This window comes from Rhinolophus sinicus, linkage group LG06 (assembly GCF_036562045.2).
Source record: "Rhinolophus sinicus isolate RSC01 linkage group LG06, ASM3656204v1, whole genome shotgun sequence".
In the NCBI taxonomy this organism is placed as follows: domain Eukaryota; kingdom Metazoa; phylum Chordata; class Mammalia; order Chiroptera; family Rhinolophidae; genus Rhinolophus; species Rhinolophus sinicus.
Window position 1 is genome coordinate 117534246 of NC_133756.1, and position 22734 is coordinate 117556979.

General features: G+C 39.1%; 2 protein-coding genes across 2 annotated transcripts; one reads left to right on the plus strand and one right to left on the minus strand.

The window, feature by feature from the left end:
* Nucleotides 1-461: 461 nt before the first annotated feature.
* GVQW3 (GVQW motif containing 3) lies at nucleotides 462-1919 on the minus strand. Its single transcript, XM_074335750.1, has one exon. The coding sequence runs from the start codon at nucleotides 1344-1346 to the stop codon at nucleotides 714-716; it is 633 nt and encodes a 210-aa protein (XP_074191851.1). The 5' UTR covers nucleotides 1347-1919; the 3' UTR covers nucleotides 462-713.
* Nucleotides 1920-2045: 126 nt separating this feature from the next.
* On the plus strand, nucleotides 2046-21928 carry THAP12 (THAP domain containing 12). Its single transcript, XM_019726439.2, has 5 exons — nucleotides 2046-2441; nucleotides 10898-11018; nucleotides 14643-14750; nucleotides 17570-17606; nucleotides 19103-21928. The coding sequence occupies exons 1-5, from the start codon at nucleotides 2353-2355 to the stop codon at nucleotides 21034-21036; spliced, it is 2289 nt and encodes a 762-aa protein (XP_019581998.2). The 5' UTR covers nucleotides 2046-2352; the 3' UTR covers nucleotides 21037-21928.
* Nucleotides 21929-22734: the final 806 nt, after the last annotated feature.

The following is a 22734-nucleotide window of genomic DNA, read 5'->3' on the forward strand; positions in this document are numbered from 1 at the left end:
TCCTACCCACATATCACATTCTGGGCCTGAGTCCCCTGGTTATATTTTCTAGGACCAGATCCTCCTCTTCCAGAAGAGAGGATACCCAAATGAGTGGGAGGTCCAAAGCACAGGCCTAGAATGAAATAAATCTAGGTCTTTTGTGAGGGATAGGTCTGTGAGCTCAGTGTGAGTGGCCCATCCAAGTTCTGAGGGGCTCCCACTGAATCATGTGTACTGGATTGGCCCTTGGCATCGCTCACTGTCAGCGTGCCACTGCCTTCTGTACCGTACCTCAGACCCTGACTGTGAAGCGGGCCGGAACTGGAGGCCTTCTCTTGGGGGTCCTCCCAGAAGAGTATGCCTCCGTGTGCACAGAGCTATAGACTCCAGGAGATCTTGCTCCCACCTCTCACTGGTATGGTCCCCTGAGGCAGAATGTTGAGAACAAATGAACAGGACAGCCACAACACAATAAGATCTGGGTAGTGAAGAGATCCAAATTTGTTAAGCCAAAGAAATCAAGAACAAGCAAGAACCAGAAGTCAACAGCCAAAAGTTCTTCAAAGTTGTGGCGAACAACCAGGGAGATGACCCCACAGTCCAGTAAAGAGTAACTAGAAGAGCCATGACATGTAGGGAGAGGTGTAGAGAAGACTGAAAATGTGCAGCAAATGAAGGTGCCTTACAGTGAGGCAGCATTGGAGCTCAGGTTCAGCTGCCTCCCAGTCCTTTCACCAGGGTGGGAACCAGTCCTGAGCTGCCCTGGTGGGAAGGCTTGTAGAAGGTGATGGCTGCAGAAGCTGGCTGGTAGGATAGTGGATTCTGGGATGGGGCACAGGCAGAGGCATTTCCCCACCAGCTTCACACTGGAGATGACGCCACGTTTCCGAACTTGTTACCTTTTTCTTCACACACAAGCTATGTTTCCTAGTTTCTTTTGAAAGATCAGAAGGAAAGTCAAGTTTTTGAGGTTTAGGGTCATCCTTCAAAATACCTGATGTAACTTTGGCAGAAATTTTCCTCATGTTCAAGTTTTCTTTCAGAATGAGTCTAACAGTTTCTTTATCTAACTTTAACTCTTCAGCCATCATCCTCACTGTTAACTGCCTGTTTGAACAAACTAAGTCCTTGACCTTCTGGATATTTTCATCTGTACGGTGGGTAACTGGCCGGCCACTTCGGGCATCATCTCGAACATCCTCCCGCCCTTCTTTAAACCTTTTGTGCCAGTCAAAAACTCTGGCCCTCGACATGACTTCATCTCCATAAGCTTCTTTTAAAAGATGGTGGGTCTCACTTGCAGACTTGTTCAATTTCACACAAAATTTGATACTAATCCTTTGTTCTAGATAGCGGTCACTCATTCTGGAACTTAACACAGGAACGTTAACAGGCCACGATTGTGGGGGAAAGACAGAGGGACCAATCTCTATAGTGCTGCAGGTAGAACCACGTCGCTATTCTTGCTCTTCTGGAAACCTCACCAGAAAAGTGTAACTGCTTTTCTGAGTTTTCGCCTCTCAGCTTTCAGTTGAGCCTGGGGAGGCCCGTTCTGAGAAGCTAATGGGGCAAAAGAGTAGCTGTAAAGCTAGGAAAACGCAATCTCCTATAACCCACGTCTCCGTCCAACTCGTGCACGCAGATCTGCCGGGAGTGTACAAATCAGTTACCAAGGTCGTCTCGATTCTGCGGCCCTTAAAAAGTCTACGGCGATTTCTCCAACAGAGGCTTAAGTGGTGGCATCTTAAGCAAGCAAAGAGCGATGCACCAGTGATGTAACCTGCAGGCTTGCCACAGACCTGCAGAAACCCTCGCATGCCAAACCTACCGGAGCGGCCAGTACTCGCCTGCTTTAGAGTCCCAGGAGACACGCCCGCATGCGCAATTTCCTCCCCTCGCGGACAAGGCCTGCGCAGGCGCACTGTGGCAGCCCGCGCCAGGCCCCGCCTCCACCTCACCACACCCGGGCAGGCGCGCTTCCGTGCGTGTGCCCGCCTGCGGAGAAGTCAGCGGAAATGAAGGGGCGGGGGAGGAAGGCTGAGGGAAGAGAGGGCACCCCCGGGCGCCAGGGTGCATTGTGGGAAGGAGGCGGCAGCGTCCCGGGCGGGCGGGAGGTGCACCAGCGGCGGCGGCGGCGGTAAATCCTCCCGGCCACTCACAGCACTGTGGGGCCGAGTCCCCAGCTCGGCCTCGGACCGCGGCGCCCCTCCTGCCCCTCGCGGCTTCTCGCCCGCCCGCCCCTCCCCCCGGCGCGCCGGCCCTGCCGAGCCGGCAGGCCGGCCTGGCTCCCCTCCCCAGCCCCGACGGGCGGGCGGGTTGCCCTGAGGAGGCGGGGAGGGGAGCGCTGGGCCGGCCCGCGGGCGGGCTACAATGCCGAACTTCTGCGCTGCCCCCAACTGCACGCGGAAGAGCACGCAGTCGGACCTGGCCTTCTTCAGGTTCCCGCGGGACCCGGCCAGGTAAGGTGCAGGCGCGGAGCTGGCAGTCCCGGCCCACCTCCGCGGTGCGCGCTGCCAGCCGCCCTCCCCGGGCAGGCTCCGGGCTAAGAAGGGTGTGTGTTGGCGGATGGGGTGTGGGGGGCACACTCGTGGACCCCAGCCTCAGACTGGGGTGGAGAACGGGCCGCGAGCACTGGGCGGGCGGGCACCCGGGGACTTCGGAGCACGTGCGCCGATGAGGGTGCGGCGCCTAGGACACCACCCGAAATAAGAGGCAATTGGGGCGGCGGGCAGGCAGGATAAGGTGGGTTCTCGCCCTGGTTAGCTTGCTGTGTGACTTCGGGCAAGTCGCTTTCTTCTCTGGGGTTTAGTTTCCTGAGCTGTCAAAAGAGGGACCTGGAGTTTATGGTTATGGTCACCGGGGCCCTTCCCTCTTCTACCCCCTTCTCCCTCCCCCACCCCCCCGAGACATTTTCTTTTTAGAGTCCGGCCACCTTCTTTGATCGCAAGTTAAGTCACAGTTACTCCCTCCTTCGGACTTGTTCATGGATCAAATTCTGGCTGTGACCGTTACTCATTATTTCACTTGGTTATTGTGGGGATAACGGGGAGTGGGGTACGTGTGAAGGCACGGGAATTGGTATTGAAACCTCTTCCTTGATGTAACTTACATTCTCTGACTAATATTTAGAGTGAAAGCGTAGGGACTGTGTTTGAAAGGCTGAGGATTGTTCCTTGGCCTCTCGTTGATTTCATTCATTTCAAATCAACATCCCCTGTATGTGTTAGGTGCTGCAAACCCAGAGGTGAACCAAGCAGTGTTGCTGCCGGCAGAAAGCTCACAGTCCATTAAAGAGACAGATACGAGCAGGTGGTTATAATAAAACATGGTGTTTATTACTTCCACAGGTGTTTACTGAAGGCCTACTATGTGCTGGCCAGGCATTGTTTTGAGCACTGGGAGTGTACAGATGAACAGTTCAAAGTCCCTGCTCTCATGGAGTTTACATTCCACTGGGAGGGAAATAGACAAGTAAATACACAGTGTGTCAGGTAGTGGTAAATATTATGGGGAAAAAGCACATGTTGTGGGGGTAGGGGAGTAGAGAACAGCAGGGGAGGCACAATTGTTACTTTAAACAGGGTGATCAGAAAGGGCCTCACTAAGGTGAATTTGAGCAAAGACCAGTGGTAGGTGAGGGGGCCAGCCATGGAGATAGCTAGGGGAAGAGCATTCCAGTCTGTGGAAACAGTAAATATAAAGACCGCATGCTTGTTAGGGGTACAACCAGAAGTGCATGGACTGCTGCTTTAAGGAAGGAGGGAGAGGGAAGAGATGGGGAGGGAGGGAGGGAGGGAGGGAGGGAGGGAGGGAGGGAGAGAAAGTGTGTGTGTGTGTGTGTGTGTCTGTGTGTGTGTGTTAGGGGCAAATTGTGTAGGGCATTGTAGGTCATGGAGAAAACTTTGGTCATTTATTCTGAGTGAGATAGGAAGTCATCGGGTATAAAGTAGGGAGACACACTTTAAACAGAACCACCGACTGCTGGTTTAATGGATTGTAGGGAAGCAAAGGTGAGATCAGAAAAACTGGTTAAAGGCAACTGCAGTAATTCAGGTAAACAAAAGAGGAGGTGGTAAGTTGCATTTGAGATGTGTTATGAAGGTGAAGCCAACAGGATTTTTGAATGGTTTAGGTGAAGGTTGTAAGAGAAAAAGAGAAATCAAGAATGACTAAGGTTTTGAATCTTAGCTTACAGAGCTTTAGGAATACTGGGAGGCCCAGGTTTGGTGGAGAACTGCTAAGAATTTGGTTCGGGACGTGAAGTTTGAGAGGCCTGCTGGACGTTCAAGAATAGATGCCTTCATACCGTGTCCAGAAGTGAACTCAAAATGACCCATATTTAGAGCAATGGCCTAAATATTTAAGAGGTAAAACCATAAAAAGAGACACAAGTCTGGGATTTAGAGACTTCCAAACTGAAGGTTGTAAATACCAGTCTTCTCAGTTTATAGAGGGTATTTAAAGCCGTGGTCCCAGGTACATAATGCAGAGTAAATCTGAGGATTAAGCCCTAGGGAGTTCCTAGGGAGAAAAGCTAGGCACTAGCTCTGGAGAGCGAGGAATGGCTTTTGGGTTCTGTGGGAGCAGAGAAGAGGAGCATCTTCGTCTGATTGGGCTAGCCCAGTACATATTATCTTCATCTTACTCAAAGTTTAGCCCAAGGGCATTCTTGGGAGTGTATTTCCTTGCCTAATGAGGGCACCACTAGTCAGTTCTGGACCACAGGTCATTTGTGTCCATATATACTCCTTAACGGGAAGTACGGCCTATAGGGGCTTACAGTCTTGGATTGGGAAGTTTTTAGATCTAGTACAATATCCCTTGAAATGGAATTCCCTCAATAGTAGCGGCTTTTTAACCTTTTTCTGGGTCGTTGTTCTCTTTGAGAATCTAATATAAGGACTCTCACTTGAGAAAAAACATAGAGACACACTTTTGCATTCCGCTGTCAAGGTATTTATGAACCCTTTATGGGCCCTGTGCATTCCTGACAGGTGGGTTTTTGATAAAAATCTCCAGTGATGGTTCTTTGCTCTGTGAGAGGACACATGAGGATTCTGGATAGCTTTGGCTATTGTTTCTTCCTTGTTTTGAGTGGAAATATGCCTTCCTATAATTTATGCTTTGGAAGTCCTAGTTTTGTCCCCAGTGTCACCCTGAGCAAATCTGTGCCCTTTTCTATGCAAGCTCTTTGAGTATTTCAAGACAAATTATGAACTTGTCTCAACTTTTTAAAACATTTTCATTGAGATATAATTCACATATCATACTGTTCACCCATTTAAAGTGTACAATAGTTTTTGGTGTATTACATTATTTTTTACAATTTTGGTAAAATATATATGACATAAAATTTGCCATTTTAACCATTTTTAAGTGTATGAATCAGTGGCATTAATTAGATTCACAATGTTGTGCAACCATGACCATTATATATTTCCAAAGCTTTTTCATTACCCCAAGCAAAAACCCTGTAACCATTAAGCAATAACTTGCCCCCACCCCTTCTAATCAACTTTCAGTCTTCATAAATTTGTTCTGAGTATTTCATATAAGTAGAATGATACAATAATTGTCCTTTTATGTCTGGCTTATTTTACTTAACGTAGTATCTTCAAAATCTTAACTTTTTATCCAAACCAAATCTCCTCATACTCTAGGATTTCAAATTCTACTGTATTGGACAGTTTTTTCCACCATGCCCAGAGTTAATTATAATAAAGAAGTAGTTTGCAGAGGTGTTTATTGAGTTAATAACAGTATTTTTAGGGTTATTAGTTATAACCAGTTTTTTTCTGTAAATGGGTTGTAGGGAAGGTTGGTAAAGGGTGAGATTGCTAACCTGTTTATCCTTCAAAACTTAACATTTTTTTACTAACAATAAAGATAAATATATTTAATGCTATTAAATAGTATATTTCCCATTCATCATATTTATAAATTCCATGCACACTTTTAGAAACAGCTATTTAGAAGTAATTTAAAATTCAAGAATGTAATTAATAAAGGGCACAACGTGGAATTTCAGACCATAATAGCTCTTATTGGTTTAGAAAAAGTGGCATTAATATGTCCTTTCTTCCTTCCCTCCCTTCCCCACTTTCTCTCCCTCTTTTCTTTCCTTTTCTTTTTTCTTTCATTATAAAATAATAGAATCAACTCCCCTTAGGGAAGTGACAGGGAGGTCTTAGATTACCTAAAATTTAAGTAAAAAGAAAAAAAATAAACCTGCCTAAACTTCGATTGCTCCAGAATGGCTTGAGGAATGCCAAGGCTTGGCTGGAATCTGGGGGCAGTTCAGTGGCTCATCCCCAGACCTGGTGAGAACTTACAAGTGGACCTAATGAATTGCTCCTGTTAGAGAGAGTTGGGCAATTGAAGCCCTCTTCTTCCTCCTCAGGCAGTTAGAACTAACTCACTCCTGAAGTGGTGAGGTCTTTCAAGATTCTTTTAGTAATTTAATCAAAGGTAATTGGAAGTCGATGTACTCTCCCCTGTAAAATGTAAAACATTGGTTTTCTGGGCATTCATGAGGGTCCCCAAAACCCTTTCAAGGAATCCACAAGGTAAAAAGTATTTTTATAATAACACTGGCATTATTTGCCTTTTTCATGCTCATTCTCTCAGATGACCAAAGCAGGCATAGAAAGGTTAGCTATTTGTTCAAGGTCTCACAGGAATATCTAAAACCCCAAGAGTAGGATTAAATGGGTAATATTATCTGAACTTATTTGACCATTAAACCCCCCTTTTTTTTAATGGAACACTTTTTTGACTAATGTTCCTTAGAATATGTTTTTGGAAATGCTGCATATTATTAGGAGACCATTGAAGGAAAAAGTTGAAAACAAAACTTAAAAAGGAGTGGTCGATGACGGTTGAATAGTATTTGTTGAAAGGGTGATTAAGATGAGGATAGAAAGTGACCATTGGATTTGGCAGGATGGAAGTCATGAGTAATCTTAAGCAGTTTCAGGGGAAAAGGGATAAAGCAGTAGCCTCTTTGGAATTGATTGATGAGAGATAAGAAAGTGGATACAGTGAAAATGGACTCTAGCTAGTTTTACTAAGTAGAGGATCAGGGTTAAGGAAGTGTTTAAGATGGGAGATACTAGACCCTGTTTATACTGATCGTCATAATATGGTAGGATAAATACAGGATGTTGAGAGACCATCTACATACAGAGGTAGAGGAGAGTCTTACCTATGGAGAGGTAGAGGAGAGTCTTACTTACCTGGGTGTGTGTATACATGCACACACACACACACATCTGAATCAGGAAAGGTTTTCCTCAAGAAATGACATTTAGGCTATGATCTGATGGCTGATCTTTGCATAGGCTTTCCTGTGCAAAAGAAGTGGGAAAAAAAGCAACAAGAAGAGGGAACTAAGATGAATAAAGCATGGGGAACAGCCCTAGGATAGAAAGGAGCACAGTGCATTCCTGAAACTGAAGTAAGGCACGCGAGGGGACAGAGAATGGAAGGGCGGTGCGACATAGTGGAAAGACAGACAAGGTCCAGATTGTGCAGGGTCTTCTAAACCCTGAGGAATTGGGTCTTTATCCTAAGAGTAATGAGAAGCCACAAAGGATCATAAGCAGGGAAAGACATTCTGACATTGGCTTTTTAAAACATTTATTGTGCAGCAACGAGAAGGGGTTAGAGAAAGACAAAAGACCACTTTGGAAGTAGATGGATTTGGGGAATCATTCTACTCTGCTAAGAGAAAAGGCTGCAGAGTATAGAGTACAGGGCACAGAACAGTGACAAGGAGAGCTAGGAAAGGGGGAACGTTGGTTAAGAAAAAATTGAGAGATAATTGTGTGTGTGTGTACTTATATAAGCATGTTAGTGTATATCTACATATAAGTATATAAATGTATATATATTTATCTATGAGCATAAAAGCATATATATGCTTGTTCATATGTGTACATATATTTTACATACATATATTTATGAACATATATGGGGGTGCCAAAAAATGTATACATATGACTTGTAGTCATCTTTTGCTATTGGTATATATTATTACAATTTTAAAACAGTTTTTTTTCCTTTCTTAAAATTTGTATACATTTTTTGGTACCCTCTGTACATGAAGTCTGACAATTCAGTTTGCGAATTTGTTGTAATGATATTGCTAACTTTTTTTTAATATCAGAGGGATTATTCATTATGAATTTGTACCAACTGGACAAACACTTAACCAAGTTTACTATTTGGAAGTGCTGAAAAGGCTGCGTGAAAAAGTTAGCCAAAAACGACCTGAACTTTTCACCAACAATTCCTGGCTCTTGCATCAGGACAATGCACCAGCTCACACAGCACTGCCTGTGAGGGAGTTTTTAGCCAGTAAACAAATAATGGTATTGGAACACCCTCCCTACTTACCTGATCTGGCCCCCAATGACTTCTTTCTGTACGTGAAGATAAAGGAAATATTGAAAGGAAGACATTTTGATGACATTCAGGACATCAAGGGTAATACGACGACAGCTCTGATGGCCATTCCAGAAAAAGAGTTCCAAAATTGCTTTGAAGGGTGGATTAGGCGCTGGCATCGATGCATAGCTTCCCAAAGGGAGTACTTCTAGGTGACCGTAGTGATATTCAGCAATGAGGTGTGTAGCACTTGTTCTAGGATGAGTTCACGAACTTAATTGTCTGACCTCATATACATGCTCATAAGTATATGTATGTATGTAAAAAAGACTTATTATGGTCATACATAATTTTCATAACTTTATTATAAAACATACACATATATATGTGTGTATATATATATACACATATACACACATACACACACACACACACACACACACACAGAGGGTGCCAAAAAATGTATACACATTTTAAGAAAGGAAAAAACTGTGTTAAAGTTGTAATAGTATATACCAATAACGAAAGATGAATACAGTAATGTGTGCACATTTTTTTTGGCACCACCAGTATATATACAGAAGATTAAATTATAAGTGTATGGCTTGTTGGATTTTCAGAGTGACATGTCCATGAGAATTTTTCCCAGGTAAAAAAAAAGAGAGACGGGCGGCTGGTAGCTCAGTTGGTTAGAGCACGATACTCATAACACCAGGGTTGCCGGTTTGATCCCTGCATGGGCCACTGTGGGCTGCGCCCTCCACAATTAGATTGAAATAACTGCTTGACTTAGAGCTGTTGGGTCCTAGAAAAACACACTTAAAATAAATAAAAAGTTAAAAAAAAATTTTAAAAAAGAGAGAATATTACTAATATCCCAAACTCCCTCTTCCCAGTGGTAGCCACTGTCTGACTTCAACAGATAGTTGGTTATTGAGAATGAGAAGAGTGATGGGGAAGCTGTTTTTTTGATAATGACATACATAGAGAAAAGTACAAAAATGGTACTTTAGAGCTTGATGAAATTTTACAAAATGAACATACTCGAAAGTGTAATTAATTTAGCTCTTAGTATTAGAAAGCTGTTTCAACTTAGTTCAGAGACAATACATGCAGTAGTATCTATGTGGAAGGTCTCCAGAGATCTGAGAATTAAAAAACAAACTTACCTCTAACAGTATGGCAAGTTATTTTATAGTGCGACAGTTTTTATACTAAATATTTGGATATTGAAACATGAAATGCTTATAATCATATTGCACAACTATGTAAATATATGATTAAAATCCAGACACCTTAGGCATTATTACTATGTGTAGTAATACTTTTTGGCTGAATAAAATGCTGTACACCTTCGGTATGGTTTTAGTTTAGGTTCGATAGTCCAACATTTCACTATGGTTTCTTTCACATACTGAGAATGGAGGGAATTAAGTGTTGGGGTGTGTGTGGGGGAGGGGTGAAGTATAATGTTAAGACAGGAAAATATACTATGATATGATTATAAAATGAAGGTTTTCACATTTGTGACACAGTTTATTCACCGCAGAACCTTTATTCTTAGGAACTTGAGGAATGAAAGAAAGATCTAGTTGCAACCTTTAGCAAATTAACATTTTTGTGCCTTCATTTCTTCATCTGCGCAAAGGGGATAATAATCATACCCCCTTTGGAAAGGACTTAGAGTAGTGTCTGACTCATAAGTGCTTAGTAAGTATTATTATTATTGTTATTATTTGTTTTTCTGCAGATGTGTAAGCACCAAGAGAGTATGGACCTTGCCTTGTTCACTATCTTCAATACCTTCTGTATACTAGATTGTGTGGACACAATCCCTGCATTCGTGGAGCTTGCAATCTAGTTTGTACATATCATTGTAAATAATAAATCATATTCGTACTGTGTTTCCCCGAAAATAAGACCTACCCAGACAGTCAGCTCTAAAACATCTTTTGGAGCAAAAAGTAATATAAGACCTGGTATTATATTACATTATATTATATTATACCCAGTCTAAAATAATACCCAGTATTATATTATATTATATTATATTATATCTGGTATTTCATATTATATTGACCCAGTCTTACAGTAACATAAGACCGGGTCTTGTATTAATTTTTGCTCCAAAAGACGCATTAGAGCTGATAGCCCGACTAGGTCTTATTTTCAGGGAGACACGGTAGTTGTGCAGCTTTTTATTTATACTGCTGATGATTGAGTCCTTTCTGATACTAGGAGTCCTGGTTGTTGAAAGACTCAGGTTTAAGTTCTAGTTTCGTTGCTGATTTTGTACATGACTCTGAGCAAGTTACTTCTTAATCTTGTCTGTAATTGAATGTACTAAATGATATCTAAGGTTTCTTCCAGCTCTGACTTTGTTATTAATCAATTTCACTAAATTATGTTATATTCTGTGGGTAGAGGAGAGAGGGGATAGTGGTCCATAATATGTATTTGCCTTAAAACTGCTGAAATTTAAATGTTGAGCTCATGTTCCAAAATTGTATTTTGATTTGTTTTATAGATGCCAGAAGTGGGTGGAAAATTGTAGGAGAGCGGACTTAGAAGATAAAACACCTGATCAACTAAATAAACATTATCGATTATGTGCCAAACACTTTGAGACATCTATGATCTGTAGAACTGTAAGTAATAGGAGGGTTTGGTTTCCCTCTTTCTCTTTCTCTCTCTCTCTCTCTCTCTTTCTCTCTCTCTCTCAGTAACTGGTTGGAAATGTAAATCTATTGTTAGAGGGTATCCTTACATTCCACTTTTTTTTTTTTTAAGACGAAGACAAATTTAATTTGGAGCTGAATCGTATCTATTTTGTTCTTAGAAACCTGTTGGTTTTTTTTACCCCCTCCCCCGCTTCTGATGCCCCATTCCTACTCACCAGAAGTAGCCACTTTTAAACTTCTTGTGTAGCCTTTAGAAAATTTTAGATTGTTATAAAAGTGTATATTTAAGGTAAAGTTGGCATTTTTATTTGGAGCAGATTCTCTTTAGACCCAATTTCTAATGAGATTAGACAAGATAATTCCTGACGTCTAAGATTTTTAACCCTCTGTGATTCTGTTATTACTGTGATTCATAAAAGGTACAAATAGGGCAGATTTGATTGAAATGGAGCAGACTTAAAACACTAAAAACTATAGGAGGACAGTTTTGTTAAACAAATAATATATTCGTGTTTAGGTATAACTGATATATCATCCCAGATATTGGGATAGACATAAACTTGATTTGAAGGTACACTATATATTGTTATGCAGCAATTTATTTTGATATTTTTTTCAGATACATTTTGCAGAGGCATCAGAAAACTAAAGAATGATTGGGTTATTTTATTTCTCAAAATTTATTGAAGCAGATACTTGTGAAGTCATTGGGAGGTGAGCCAATTCCGGTTCAACAGTTTAATCACGAATATTTGAGGGATAATTTTGCCTTGCTTTTGTTAAGAGGGTAATAATGACCAACCAAAATAAGAGATTTCATATGTTAAAAGGCAAACTACTTTTATGTTTTTGACATTAAGGAAAAATATCCCAAATTATTATTTTAAATACACAAGCCATATACATTTTACGTTTTTATTTTAGTGATAAATATAGTCTCAATTAGATAATTCCAACAAGATTAATAATGTAAGAAATTTAAAATATAGTTCATTTTCATATTTTTGTTTAGTCAGAGCATAGAACAGAAAGATGAGCTATTTTCACTTTTTAAATTTCCACATGATTTTTCAGTCTTGAATAAATTAATGCAAATGTGAGAAGATGTTTTTCTATACATATAGAAGATAATTGCTATTAAAAGCTGGATTAGGGGTGGCCGGTTAGCTCAGTTGGTTAGAGCATTGTGCTGATAACACCGAGGTTGCCGGTTCATTCCCTGTGTGGGCCACTGTGAGCTGTGCCCCCCTTAAAAATAAAATTAAGTAAATAAATTAAATAAATAAATAAATAAAAGCTGGATTACCCGATATCTGTATACAAATGTTTAAGAATTTTTATTTCATTAGTCTGGCATTTAAGATCTCATCAGTAAACATTTGTGGCTAGTCCTAAAGCCAAATACTATCTTTAATGCTAAAGGAAGATCATTGCTTTATGCTCAAAACTTAATCGAGCAGTTAAAATTTAAATCTGGTACTGAGTTTAAATTATGCACATGAATTGAATATAGCTCGTTTTGGCATGTGTACTTATAAAAAGTTGCATGTTTGTCATTCATGTATTCTGTTGTTTGGTCTGTAATGTTTTTGCTTTATAGCAAATTAATTTGATTTGAATTTTAAAATTAATTGGAATGTTTTATCCCTCCTCTTCTTATTTAATAATTGGTAGGATATCGAGAGTTGACTGTATATGTGTGTATGTTTGCTTCTGAGGTTTTTGTTAAGTGGGAAAGATGAGACACTTTGGGTATTCTGTAGGTTTTGCTCCCTTCAATGGTTGTGTCCCTAATCAATCCCTGATTCAAACTCCGAGGTAGACTCAGGATAATTGGCCCAGCATTAGAAGCTGGGTGTGTCATTAAGGTAGATTTACTTCTTTGTGTTTTCTGTGAGGCAGGGGATTGAACTAGAAAATAGTGCATCTTAATAGAAATTCTTCCCAAATGTGTTTAACAACTCTTTGGCTAAAACCTAGGATAGTGTGTGTCCTTTAGTTATATAGAGTTGACCCTTGAACAACATGGAGGTTAGTACTGACAGTCCCCGCAGTTGAAAAATCTATGTATAACTTTGACTCCCCAAAAACTTGACTACTAATAGCCTATTGTTGACTGGAATCCTTATCAATAACATAAATAATTGATTGACACATATTTTGTATATGATGTGTATTATCTACTGTGTTCTTACAATAAAGTAAGCTACAGAAAAGAAAATATTACTAAAATCATAAGGAAGAGGATATACATTTATAGTATTTATTGAAAAAATTCATATAAGTGTATCAGTGCAGTTCAGTCTTGTGTTGTTCAAGGGTCAACTGTATTCCTTCACATCTTCCTAACTTTCCTGAAAAAATATAGAAGTTGTTGTTTTTGTCTGGCATATAATTTGAACATGCTTTAATAGTCAACTTTGAAATAATCACTGCTCCCGAGAAAACTTTTTAAAATGAAGTGTGTTTTGTCTTTATCAGTGCAAATTCAGGAAGAAATGGAAGGCACTGTTTCTTTGAATGAGCTGGGGGGAATGTAGTAGCAGCAGTTATTCATCTGTTACCCTACCTCCTAATAAACTTCTTGTCTCTACCTGACCTCCTTTTGGGCTGGCTGTGGAAGCCTGTCGTCAGCACTTAGCCAGGTTGTATGGGTTCACAGGAATTAGGATAAAGCGTGATCATCATCCTTCAATGATAAGGACATTAGAATTAGAAGGGGCTTTAGAAATACCCAGTTCAATGTTTGCAAAAGTGTGATTATATTTATCACTTATGGTATGAGTGATTTCAGGTGGCACATGCATCAATTTTTATTGTAGAGTTTTTGTAATATGTCTTAAAAATATAACTAGCCCTTCAAACCATTATTGTATAGCTTTTATTGCTTAAGACAATGTCAATTTAAAAACCAAGTGGGTTGTGTAAAACTACAGACGGTATAACTGAAATGGCAAGCATTATTAGGATCATTAGTATGTGGACAATTTCATTTTGGGGAAATGTAGATCTAGTTCAATACCTGAATTTTATTCAGAAGAGGAAACTGAGGTCCAAAAAGGGAAAGTATTTGGCCAGGGTCTTGTAATGAGTCACTGGTAGAGTTTGGACTTGTTTCTAGGTCTCTGGGACCTAATCCAGTATTATTACTGTGCCTTGATGTTTCTCAGTAACAGCAGTAGAAGTGGAGTGCACAGCAGATGAAGGAGGAAAGAATTATTATAGAACATACCAGAGGATAGATTATTTGAGAAACGTTTGTGCTTGTTGTAGATTTGGTGAGCTAATGGAAGGGCAGAATAAAGTAGCTGGAAGGGTGAATTAGAAATAATACGCACAATACTTTATTTCTTATGCCTCTCATCAATTCATTTCCTCAATTTATAATAGTAAGATTGCGAAAAGGGCAAATGCAAAAAGAGTTAGAAATAAGAAGCTGATCTAGACTGATGATATCAATTCTTCACGTCTCTCTTTACATTGTAGAGCTGGAGTTGAAGGAGTACTGGGGAAATCATTAACATAGAATTTTATTTATGTGTGATACATTTTTAAGGACTGTCTCTGAATTAACACACTTTTCTTTTTCAGAGTCCTTATAGGACAGTTCTTCGAGATAATGCAATACCAACAATATTTGATCTTACCAGTCATTTGAACAATCCACATAGTAGACACAGAAAACGAATAAAAGAATTGGTATGTAATGTGCTTTCATCTTTCCCTCCCCCCATAATACTATGAAATCAAGTATAGATGCATCCATGTTAAAATTGAACCAGGTTACTCTCTATTACAAAGATAGCAGTATGGGAAATGAATGCTATGATTATTATTGAAGTAGCCGAGATGTAAGATGATTAGTTTGTTTTAGTATTTAAATTGGAAAAATCTTCAAATTTAGCTACTTGGTACTTGTTGACTTGGGCCAAAGTGTGCTGTTAATTACAGGCCACTAGTTCATTCCCTTCCTGGGAAGAATAAAAAAAACAAACCGAAAAACTACCTTTTCTTTTGTAGTAAGGAAAGTGGGCCTGAGGTGTATTTCCGGAACTCAGCACAAATGGATACAGAAAGGGAAAGTATAAAAGTTAAGACATGAATAGTTTTACTTACAGATAAGGACTATCACTATTAAGTACTGACAGGCTTTAGAAAAAGCTTGTAAATCTCCATATATGGCATCATTTATGCATGTTTTTATATTCCTTTGATACCCTTTAGTTATGATTGAAACCTACTCGCTTTTTGTTGAGCTTGGGTGAACAAAATTAAATTACTCAGACTCCTCAGTCCATGGCTTTTTAGTGTCTTTGCCTCCAGCAAGGCCCTTATTTTGTTTATTATTTTTCCTTCTTCCACTATTACCATTCCCATTCCTCCCCTACCTGTTGGTATCCGTGGTGGTGTACTTAATGCATGTCATTTCAATCTACTTACTATGTGGTTTTTTTAAGATAACATCTAATTTTCCTAGTTTTGTTCTATGTTTACTTTTCATATTTAGATCTTTAATCCATTTTGGAGTTTGTATGTATAGTGTCTATTAGAGATCTAATTTTATTTTTCTCCTTATAGAGAACCAGTCTTCCCAACATGGTCTGTTAATCCATCCTTTCTTCCACTGGTATAACATGCCACCTCTGTCATATACCAAGTTTACATATGTACAAGGCAGTTTCTGGGAACTCTGTTCTGTTCTGTTGGAATATTTGTTTGTTCACAGCTATATCACACTGTTTTTAGTACCATGGCTTTATAATACACCTTACTTTTAGATAAGGTGATTTCTTAACTCTTCTCTTTCAAAATTGTGATCCCAGCCATAATAAATAAATAAATGGCTATCAAGTAACAGTAATCATTGACAAAACTAAATACTACTTCTTTGAAAAGAATTAAAACACTTTTAGGAATGCAGAAAGTCAAAATTTTGAAAAAATTTCAGGGATTTCGTTGCAGTTCTTTAAAAGAGAACATGTGCATTCTTCCTTGGATTCTACTTTCTTATTACGGATTTTGTTGGTACAGATTATGTATTCTGGATGAGATTGTTTCCATCAATTTTGAAGACCCTTTTTTGTTATTCCTAATAATTTACCGGGTTTTCTATGTAGTTGATTATATCATCTACAAAAAAGGTCAATCTACAAATAAGAACAGATTTGCCTCTTCTTCCACTTCTTATAATTTTAATTTTTTCTGTTGCCTGTTTTGTTGTATAATCAGGGTCCCTACTACTATGTTGACTAGTCCCAGTAATATCACAGCTAGTCCACTTGCTTTGTTCCATTAAGTATGATGTTTGCTGCTGGTATTGTTAAGATAGTTTTAATCAAGCTAAAGATTAAATTTCCTTCATTCCCTCCTAGTACTCATTCTGAGTTTTTGTCTTAACTTGTTGAGCTTATTAAATGCTTTCATTGTATCTATCTATTAAGAGAAAAAGTTCACAAGTTTTTTCCATTCTTTAATGTAATGAAAAACACTGATGGATTTTTTCATGTTGAACCACCTTTACATTCCCATGATGAACCCTAATTGATTGCACTATATCTCTTTGTTTTTATACACTATTGGATTCAGTTGGTCAATAATTTGTTTAGGATTTTGCATTTATAATTACAAGTGTTGGCCTGTCCATAATTTTCTTTTCATGCACTCTTTTTATCCAGTTATGATATCAAGGTTCTGTTAGCCTTAATTTTAAAATAGCTTTACTTTTTTTTCTTTCTCTCAATTTTGCTAGAAAAACTTAAATGAGGTAGATATTATCTGCTCTGGAAAGTTAGATCGAACTTGTTAAAACCATCAGAGGGCTTGGGGTTGGGTGAGAGAATATTTTGATTGCCATTTCAATTTATTTGTTGGTTTTCTCTTGTGTTTTATGTTTCCAAAGGTTTATGAACTTTATCTAGGATTTTAGAATGCTTGCCTTTCTCTACTCCTAAAATTATTTAATAATCTTTTCAAAGAAATAATGGTTAGTTTTATCAATGATTGCTGTACTTGTGAGATATTTTTTGGTTTCTTCTTGAGTTGAAGGATTTACCTTTTGACCCTTTTTCTAGCTTCTTGAATGTTTAGCATATATTTATGTGTAGGCAAAGCTGTACATGTCTCTCTTAAGTATGTTTTAGCTATATCACAATTTTAGATGTGTAGTGCTTTCATTATTCAGCTATTAGTGTTTTGTAATTTCCCGTTTGTTTAACACAGGATTATTTTTGTTTTTAGTTTCCAGACATGGGTTTATTTTTACTACTAGTAAACCCAACACAAAGTTATGATGATCTAGGTATAAACTAAGTTAAATGATATAGTCTTTCCCCTCTAATATTTTATTATAAACTTGGAGTCAGCAAATTATTTTTCTGGTTTTCCTGTCATCTATATTCCTCATAAAGAATGTATGCTCCTGAGAGAATTATATTGGACTCCAAATATGTTGTTTACTTGTGAAGCTACATAACACACTAGAACTCAGTGTTCTAAAGATCTTTTTTCCTTGTCATTAGAGTGAAGATGAAATCAGGACTCTGAAACAGAAAAAAAGTAAGTGATAGTGTTATGACTCAACTTCTGAATGCCTTTTAAAAAGGCCTTGACCTGGTAAGGACAAATAAATATGTTCTCTGTCCGAAATCTACTGTGAGAATGATGTAAGGAAGTGGTGGTCATTGTCGTGTGGTCTCGAATTGTCTGTGAGACTAAAATTCAGTTTGTCTTTGTTGAGTGCCACTGTGCCATATGCTTTACTCTCTCTCCACTGGGTGCTCTCAGTGTGGCAGGGGTGGCAGACACACAGTGTCCCAGTTTAGGGAAGGAAAGGCACCAAAAAGGGCAGAAGCAGAATCTCTGTCCTCCCAGTATGTGGTGTGTAATCATTTCTTGGTAAATATTTAAGGAACAAATGCTGTGGGGACACTTAGCCTTGTAGGGGGTAGGAGTCACAATAGCCTTTGTGCAGGTTCTGATGCCCGAGCTGTGTCACCATAGGGTAAGGACTAGAAGTTATTTGTGTTCGTATCAGTTACGACTATTCCTCCTCCTCCGTCTCCTCCTGCTACTGTTATTATTAACGTGACTTTTTATCGTGTGCCAAGACATGATTCTAAGTACCTTACTTATATTAGTTCGTTTAAATCTCACACTAGCCCTGAAGTAAGTACTATTATTTTCCACCTTTTGTAGATGAGGAGACGTGGACTCAGGCTAAGAAAGGGGGGAAGGGTATCTGCAGATGTAGAGTGGCTTGATACAGGGTGCCAAATTTAGGGAACTGCACTTACTTTGTTGTTGGAGCTTCTAATAATCCATAATGGTTAGAAAATGAACCCAGAGGGGACCACAGGGGCCAGGACTTACAAGGTTGTGTGTATGGCGGTGGTCGGGGCCTTAGTTTTCCCACCCAAATGTGAAGAGATTAGGCTGAGATTTCTAATATTCTACTGTTAGCCTTAAAACTTGCATGAATATGCTTTATATTATATTGGTTTGTATAACTGTCTCATCTCCTATATAAAACTATAGATTAATAGTTTGATAGAAACAGCATCAGCATGGACCTTGCATCCAGACAAGATTGGGTTTGAATTTCACCTCCATCTTTCTAACTGCATCTGCGACCTTGGGCAGTCAGTTGTCAAATGGGGTTGATAACACCTGCCTGTAGAGTGGTACATATAGAATGTCAACGCAGTGCCTCATAAACAGTAATTCTCTTCCTCTTCCTTTCTCTGAAGGGCATGGACTCTCTCTTATTACTCTGTATTCATGATGTGCCTTGTTTAGTTTATAAGAAGTTGTTTCGCTGCTATAACAGCATTTACATGTAGGATTAAAACCTATCTGTTCACAGTGTGTGTTTCCCCCACTAGAGTGTGTCTTATTTTAATCTCTGTTGTAGTCTGTTGTCCAGGAGGTGCCCTATGAATGCTGAATGGATGAGTTAGTGAATTTTAAATATTTAACTAATCAAGAATATAAAATTTTTTGTTTGTATGGTTCCTCATGAGCTTGTTTTATAAAATTAATTCTTTATTTTCCAGTTGACGAAACTTCTGAACAGGAACAAAAACATAAAGAAATAAATAACAGCAATGCTCAGAACCCCAGTGCAGAAGAAGGGGGTGAAGACCAGGACGAAGACATTTTACCTTTAACCCTTGAAGAGAAGGAAAACAAAGAATACTTAAAATCTTTATTTGAAATTTTGATTCTTATGGGAAAACAAAACATACCTCTGGATGGACATGAAGCTGATGAAATCCCAGAAGGTCTCTTTACTCCTGATAACTTTCAAGCACTACTGGAGTGCCGGATAAATTCTGGTGAAGAGGTTCTGCGAAAGCGCTTTGAGACAACAGCAGTCAACACACTGTTCTGTTCAAAAACGCAGCAGAAACAGATGCTGGAGATCTGTGAGAGCTGCATTCGGGAAGAAACCCTCCGGGAAGTAAGAGACTCTCATTTCTTCTCCATTATCACTGACGATGTAGTGGATATAGCAGGGGAAGAGCACCTGCCCGTGTTGGTGAGGTTTGTTGATGAATCTCATAACCTGAGAGAGGAATTTGTGGGCTTCTTGCCTTACGAAGGTGATGCCGAAATTTTGGCTATGAAATTTCATACTATGATAACTGAGAAGTGGGGCTTAAACATGGAGTATTGTCGCGGCCAGGCTTACATTGTGTCCAGTGGATTTTCTTCCAAAATGAAAGTTGTTGCTTCTAGACTTTTAGAGAAATATCCCCAAGCTATCTACACGCTCTGCTCTTCCTGTGCCTTAAATATGTGGTTGGCAAAATCCGTGCCTGTTATGGGAGTGTCTGTTGCATTAGGAACAATTGAGGAAGTTTGTTCTTTTTTCCATCGATCACCACAACTGCTTTTAGAGCTTGACAGTGTAATTTCTGTCCTCTTTCAGAACAATGAAGAAAGGGGTAAAGAACTAAAGGAAATTTGCCGTTCTCAGTGGACAGGCAGGCATGATGCTTTTGAAATTTTAGTGGACCTCCTACAAGCACTTGTTTTATGTTTAGATGGTATAAATAGTGACACAAATATTAGATGGAATAACTGTATAGCTGGCCGAGCATTTGTACTCTGTAGTGCAGTAACAGATTTTGATTTCATCGTTACCATTGTTGTTCTTAAAAATGTTCTATCTTTTACAAGAGCTTTTGGGAAAAATCTCCAGGGGCAAACGTCTGATGTCTTCTTTGCAGCCAGTAGCTTGACGGCAGTGCTGCATTCACTAAATGAAGTGATGGAAAATATTGAAGTTTATCACGAGTTTTGGTTTGAGGAAGCCACCAATTTAGCAACCAAACTTGATATTCAGATGAAGCTCCCTGGGAAATTCCGCAGAGCTCAGCAAGGTAACCTGGAATCTCAGCTGACCTCTGAGAGTTACTATAAAGAAGCTCTAAGTGTTCCAACAGTGGAACACATCATTCAGGAACTGAAAGATATATTCTCAGAACAGCACCTCAAAGCTCTTAAATGCTTATCTCTGGTACCGTCTGTCATGGGGCAGCTCAAATTCAATACATCGGAGGAGCACCATGCTGACATGTACAGAAGTGACTTACCCAATCCGGACACGCTCTCGGCTGAGCTGCATTGTTGGAGAATCAAGTGGAAACACAGAGGCAAAGATATAGAGCTTCCATCCACCATTTATGAAGCCCTCCACCTGCCAGACATCAAGTTTTTTCCTAATGTTTATGCATTGCTGAAGGTCCTATGTATTCTTCCTGTGATGAAGGTAGAGAACGAACGCTATGAAAATGGGCGGAAGCGTCTCAAAGCATACCTGAGGAACACTTTGACAGGCCAGAGGTCGAGTAACTTAGCCTTGCTTCACATAAATTTCGATATAAAACATGATCTAGATTTAATGGTGGATACATATATCAAACTCTATACAACTAAGTCACAGCTTCCTACTGATAATTCAGAAACCATCCAGAATACCTGAGAGACTTTAAAAATATGCTTTTTGTTATTTCTGATATTTAAAAATATCTAAGAAATTTGAAAATATCTTATAGAGAAGCTGTAAGGTGTGCGTAGGTCACTTAACCACTGAATATCTTGACCTATAGGCCTCCCATTGAGTACATTAGCCATTGATCATTTGCCTGTTTAAATGGCCCCTGTTTGAAATCTCTTGCTTTGGAGAACTACTGTTCTTCCAGAAGATAGCACTGAAAGTGCCATGTTACACTTCTGCGTGATCTCTGCTGATGGCACTTTGGAATTGTTGTTAAGTCAGTTTAGACATAACATTTATTATCACTGTGGATCCAGTTGTCGGGTATTAAATTATCAGTTCTTTGAAGAAGTAAATTTTGAGGAGGTGTGGGAGGAAGGAATGCATTTTATAAAATGTCACAATGAAGCTCACAACTAACCTTTGAATAGCAGTTTTTAATATGCAGTTAAAACTCTGTAATGGACAGTTAAGTGAATTACCAGTGAAACGTGAACTTGCCAAACAGGGTTTTGGTTTATGGAAGAGCCTGCCATTGTTGTTCCACATATGGTTGTTACTGTTTACATTCCTTCGTTGAGCCTTTATCTTCATAAGCTTTTTAGCTGGTATATGTTGAACACTTCTGTTTTCATGGTCAAGACGGGATCAGAGGCCATGGATGCTGACAACTGACTTGTCTGTTTTAGTCTGTCTGTTTCCATGACTATAACAACTGCCTCGTCTTGATTTATAAGAAAAACCTGGAAAACCTACAAAACTGTGTTTTGTGGTTTATCTAGGAATAACACAGAAAAATATTGCTGTTATTTTTGGTGAAGAAAATCAATTTTGTATAGTTTATTTCAACCTAAATAAAATGTGAATTTTGTTTAAAGTTCAGGTACATTATTTTTGGTGGGGACAAAACAGATTCTTGTGGTAAAACCTCTTCAAAAATATCACCTTCATAACTGAAGGTAAGTTCTTATTTATTTATTTATATAATTTTTGGTATGTGGTTCACTACGTGGGATATATAAAAAAAATTTTAATTAAGAAATTATTAAATGTAAACTTTATCCAACTTATTTTTTTATATTATATACTGTATGGCCCATGATATAAAATGTCAAGATTTGTGTAATTGTTGCTGGCTAAAATGTAAATGAATGAATATAATTGCTGAGATGTCACTGAATTATTTTATTGGGATAAGTTAGTGTTATTTGAGTTTCAGCAAACAGAATGGGGCATATTTGTGGAGTGCTGGGTCTTAATGATAGCTGGCAGTGCGTTTCCCTGTCGTAGACAAGCCCGGCAGATATGTCAAATCAGGACACATTACCCACGCAGGTTATAAAAAAGATATCAGAGTTTATCTTACAGCCACATCTCTAAAAGGTGTACCTGTCCATGGCAGGAAGAGCGGATCAGCTTCATGACGGCAGGATGACAATGGAGACTCACAGCTGGCCTTTGAATACCTGCATCCAGTTCTTAGGACACTTGGCAGATTATTTCACCTGACAGTGTTTCCTAAACTATAAAACCACACATAATGGTTGTGCTATGAGGGTTAGTTTACCATCAGTTACCCTTTACTGCTTAACAACATCTCAAAACTTAGTGGGATTAGAAAATCAGTTTATCGTTTCTCAGTTTTGTAGCTTGGTTGAGTGATTCTTTTGTTAAGTCTTCTCT

Coding starts and splice junctions, on each gene's coding strand:
- THAP12 (XM_019726439.2), top strand. CDS start 2,353: ATGCCGAACTTCTGCGCTGCCCCCAACTGCACGCGGAAGAGCACGCAG. Junction 2,442..10,897: donor TTCCCGCGGGACCCGGCCAG/GTAAGGTGCAGG, acceptor TTTGTTTTATAG/ATGCCAGAAGTGGGTGGAAA. Junction 14,751..17,569: donor GAAAACGAATAAAAGAATTG/GTATGTAATGTG, acceptor CCTTGTCATTAG/AGTGAAGATGAAATCAGGAC.
- GVQW3 (XM_074335750.1), bottom strand. CDS start 1,346: ATGAGTGACCGCTATCTAGAACAAAGGATTAGTATCAAATTTTGTGTG.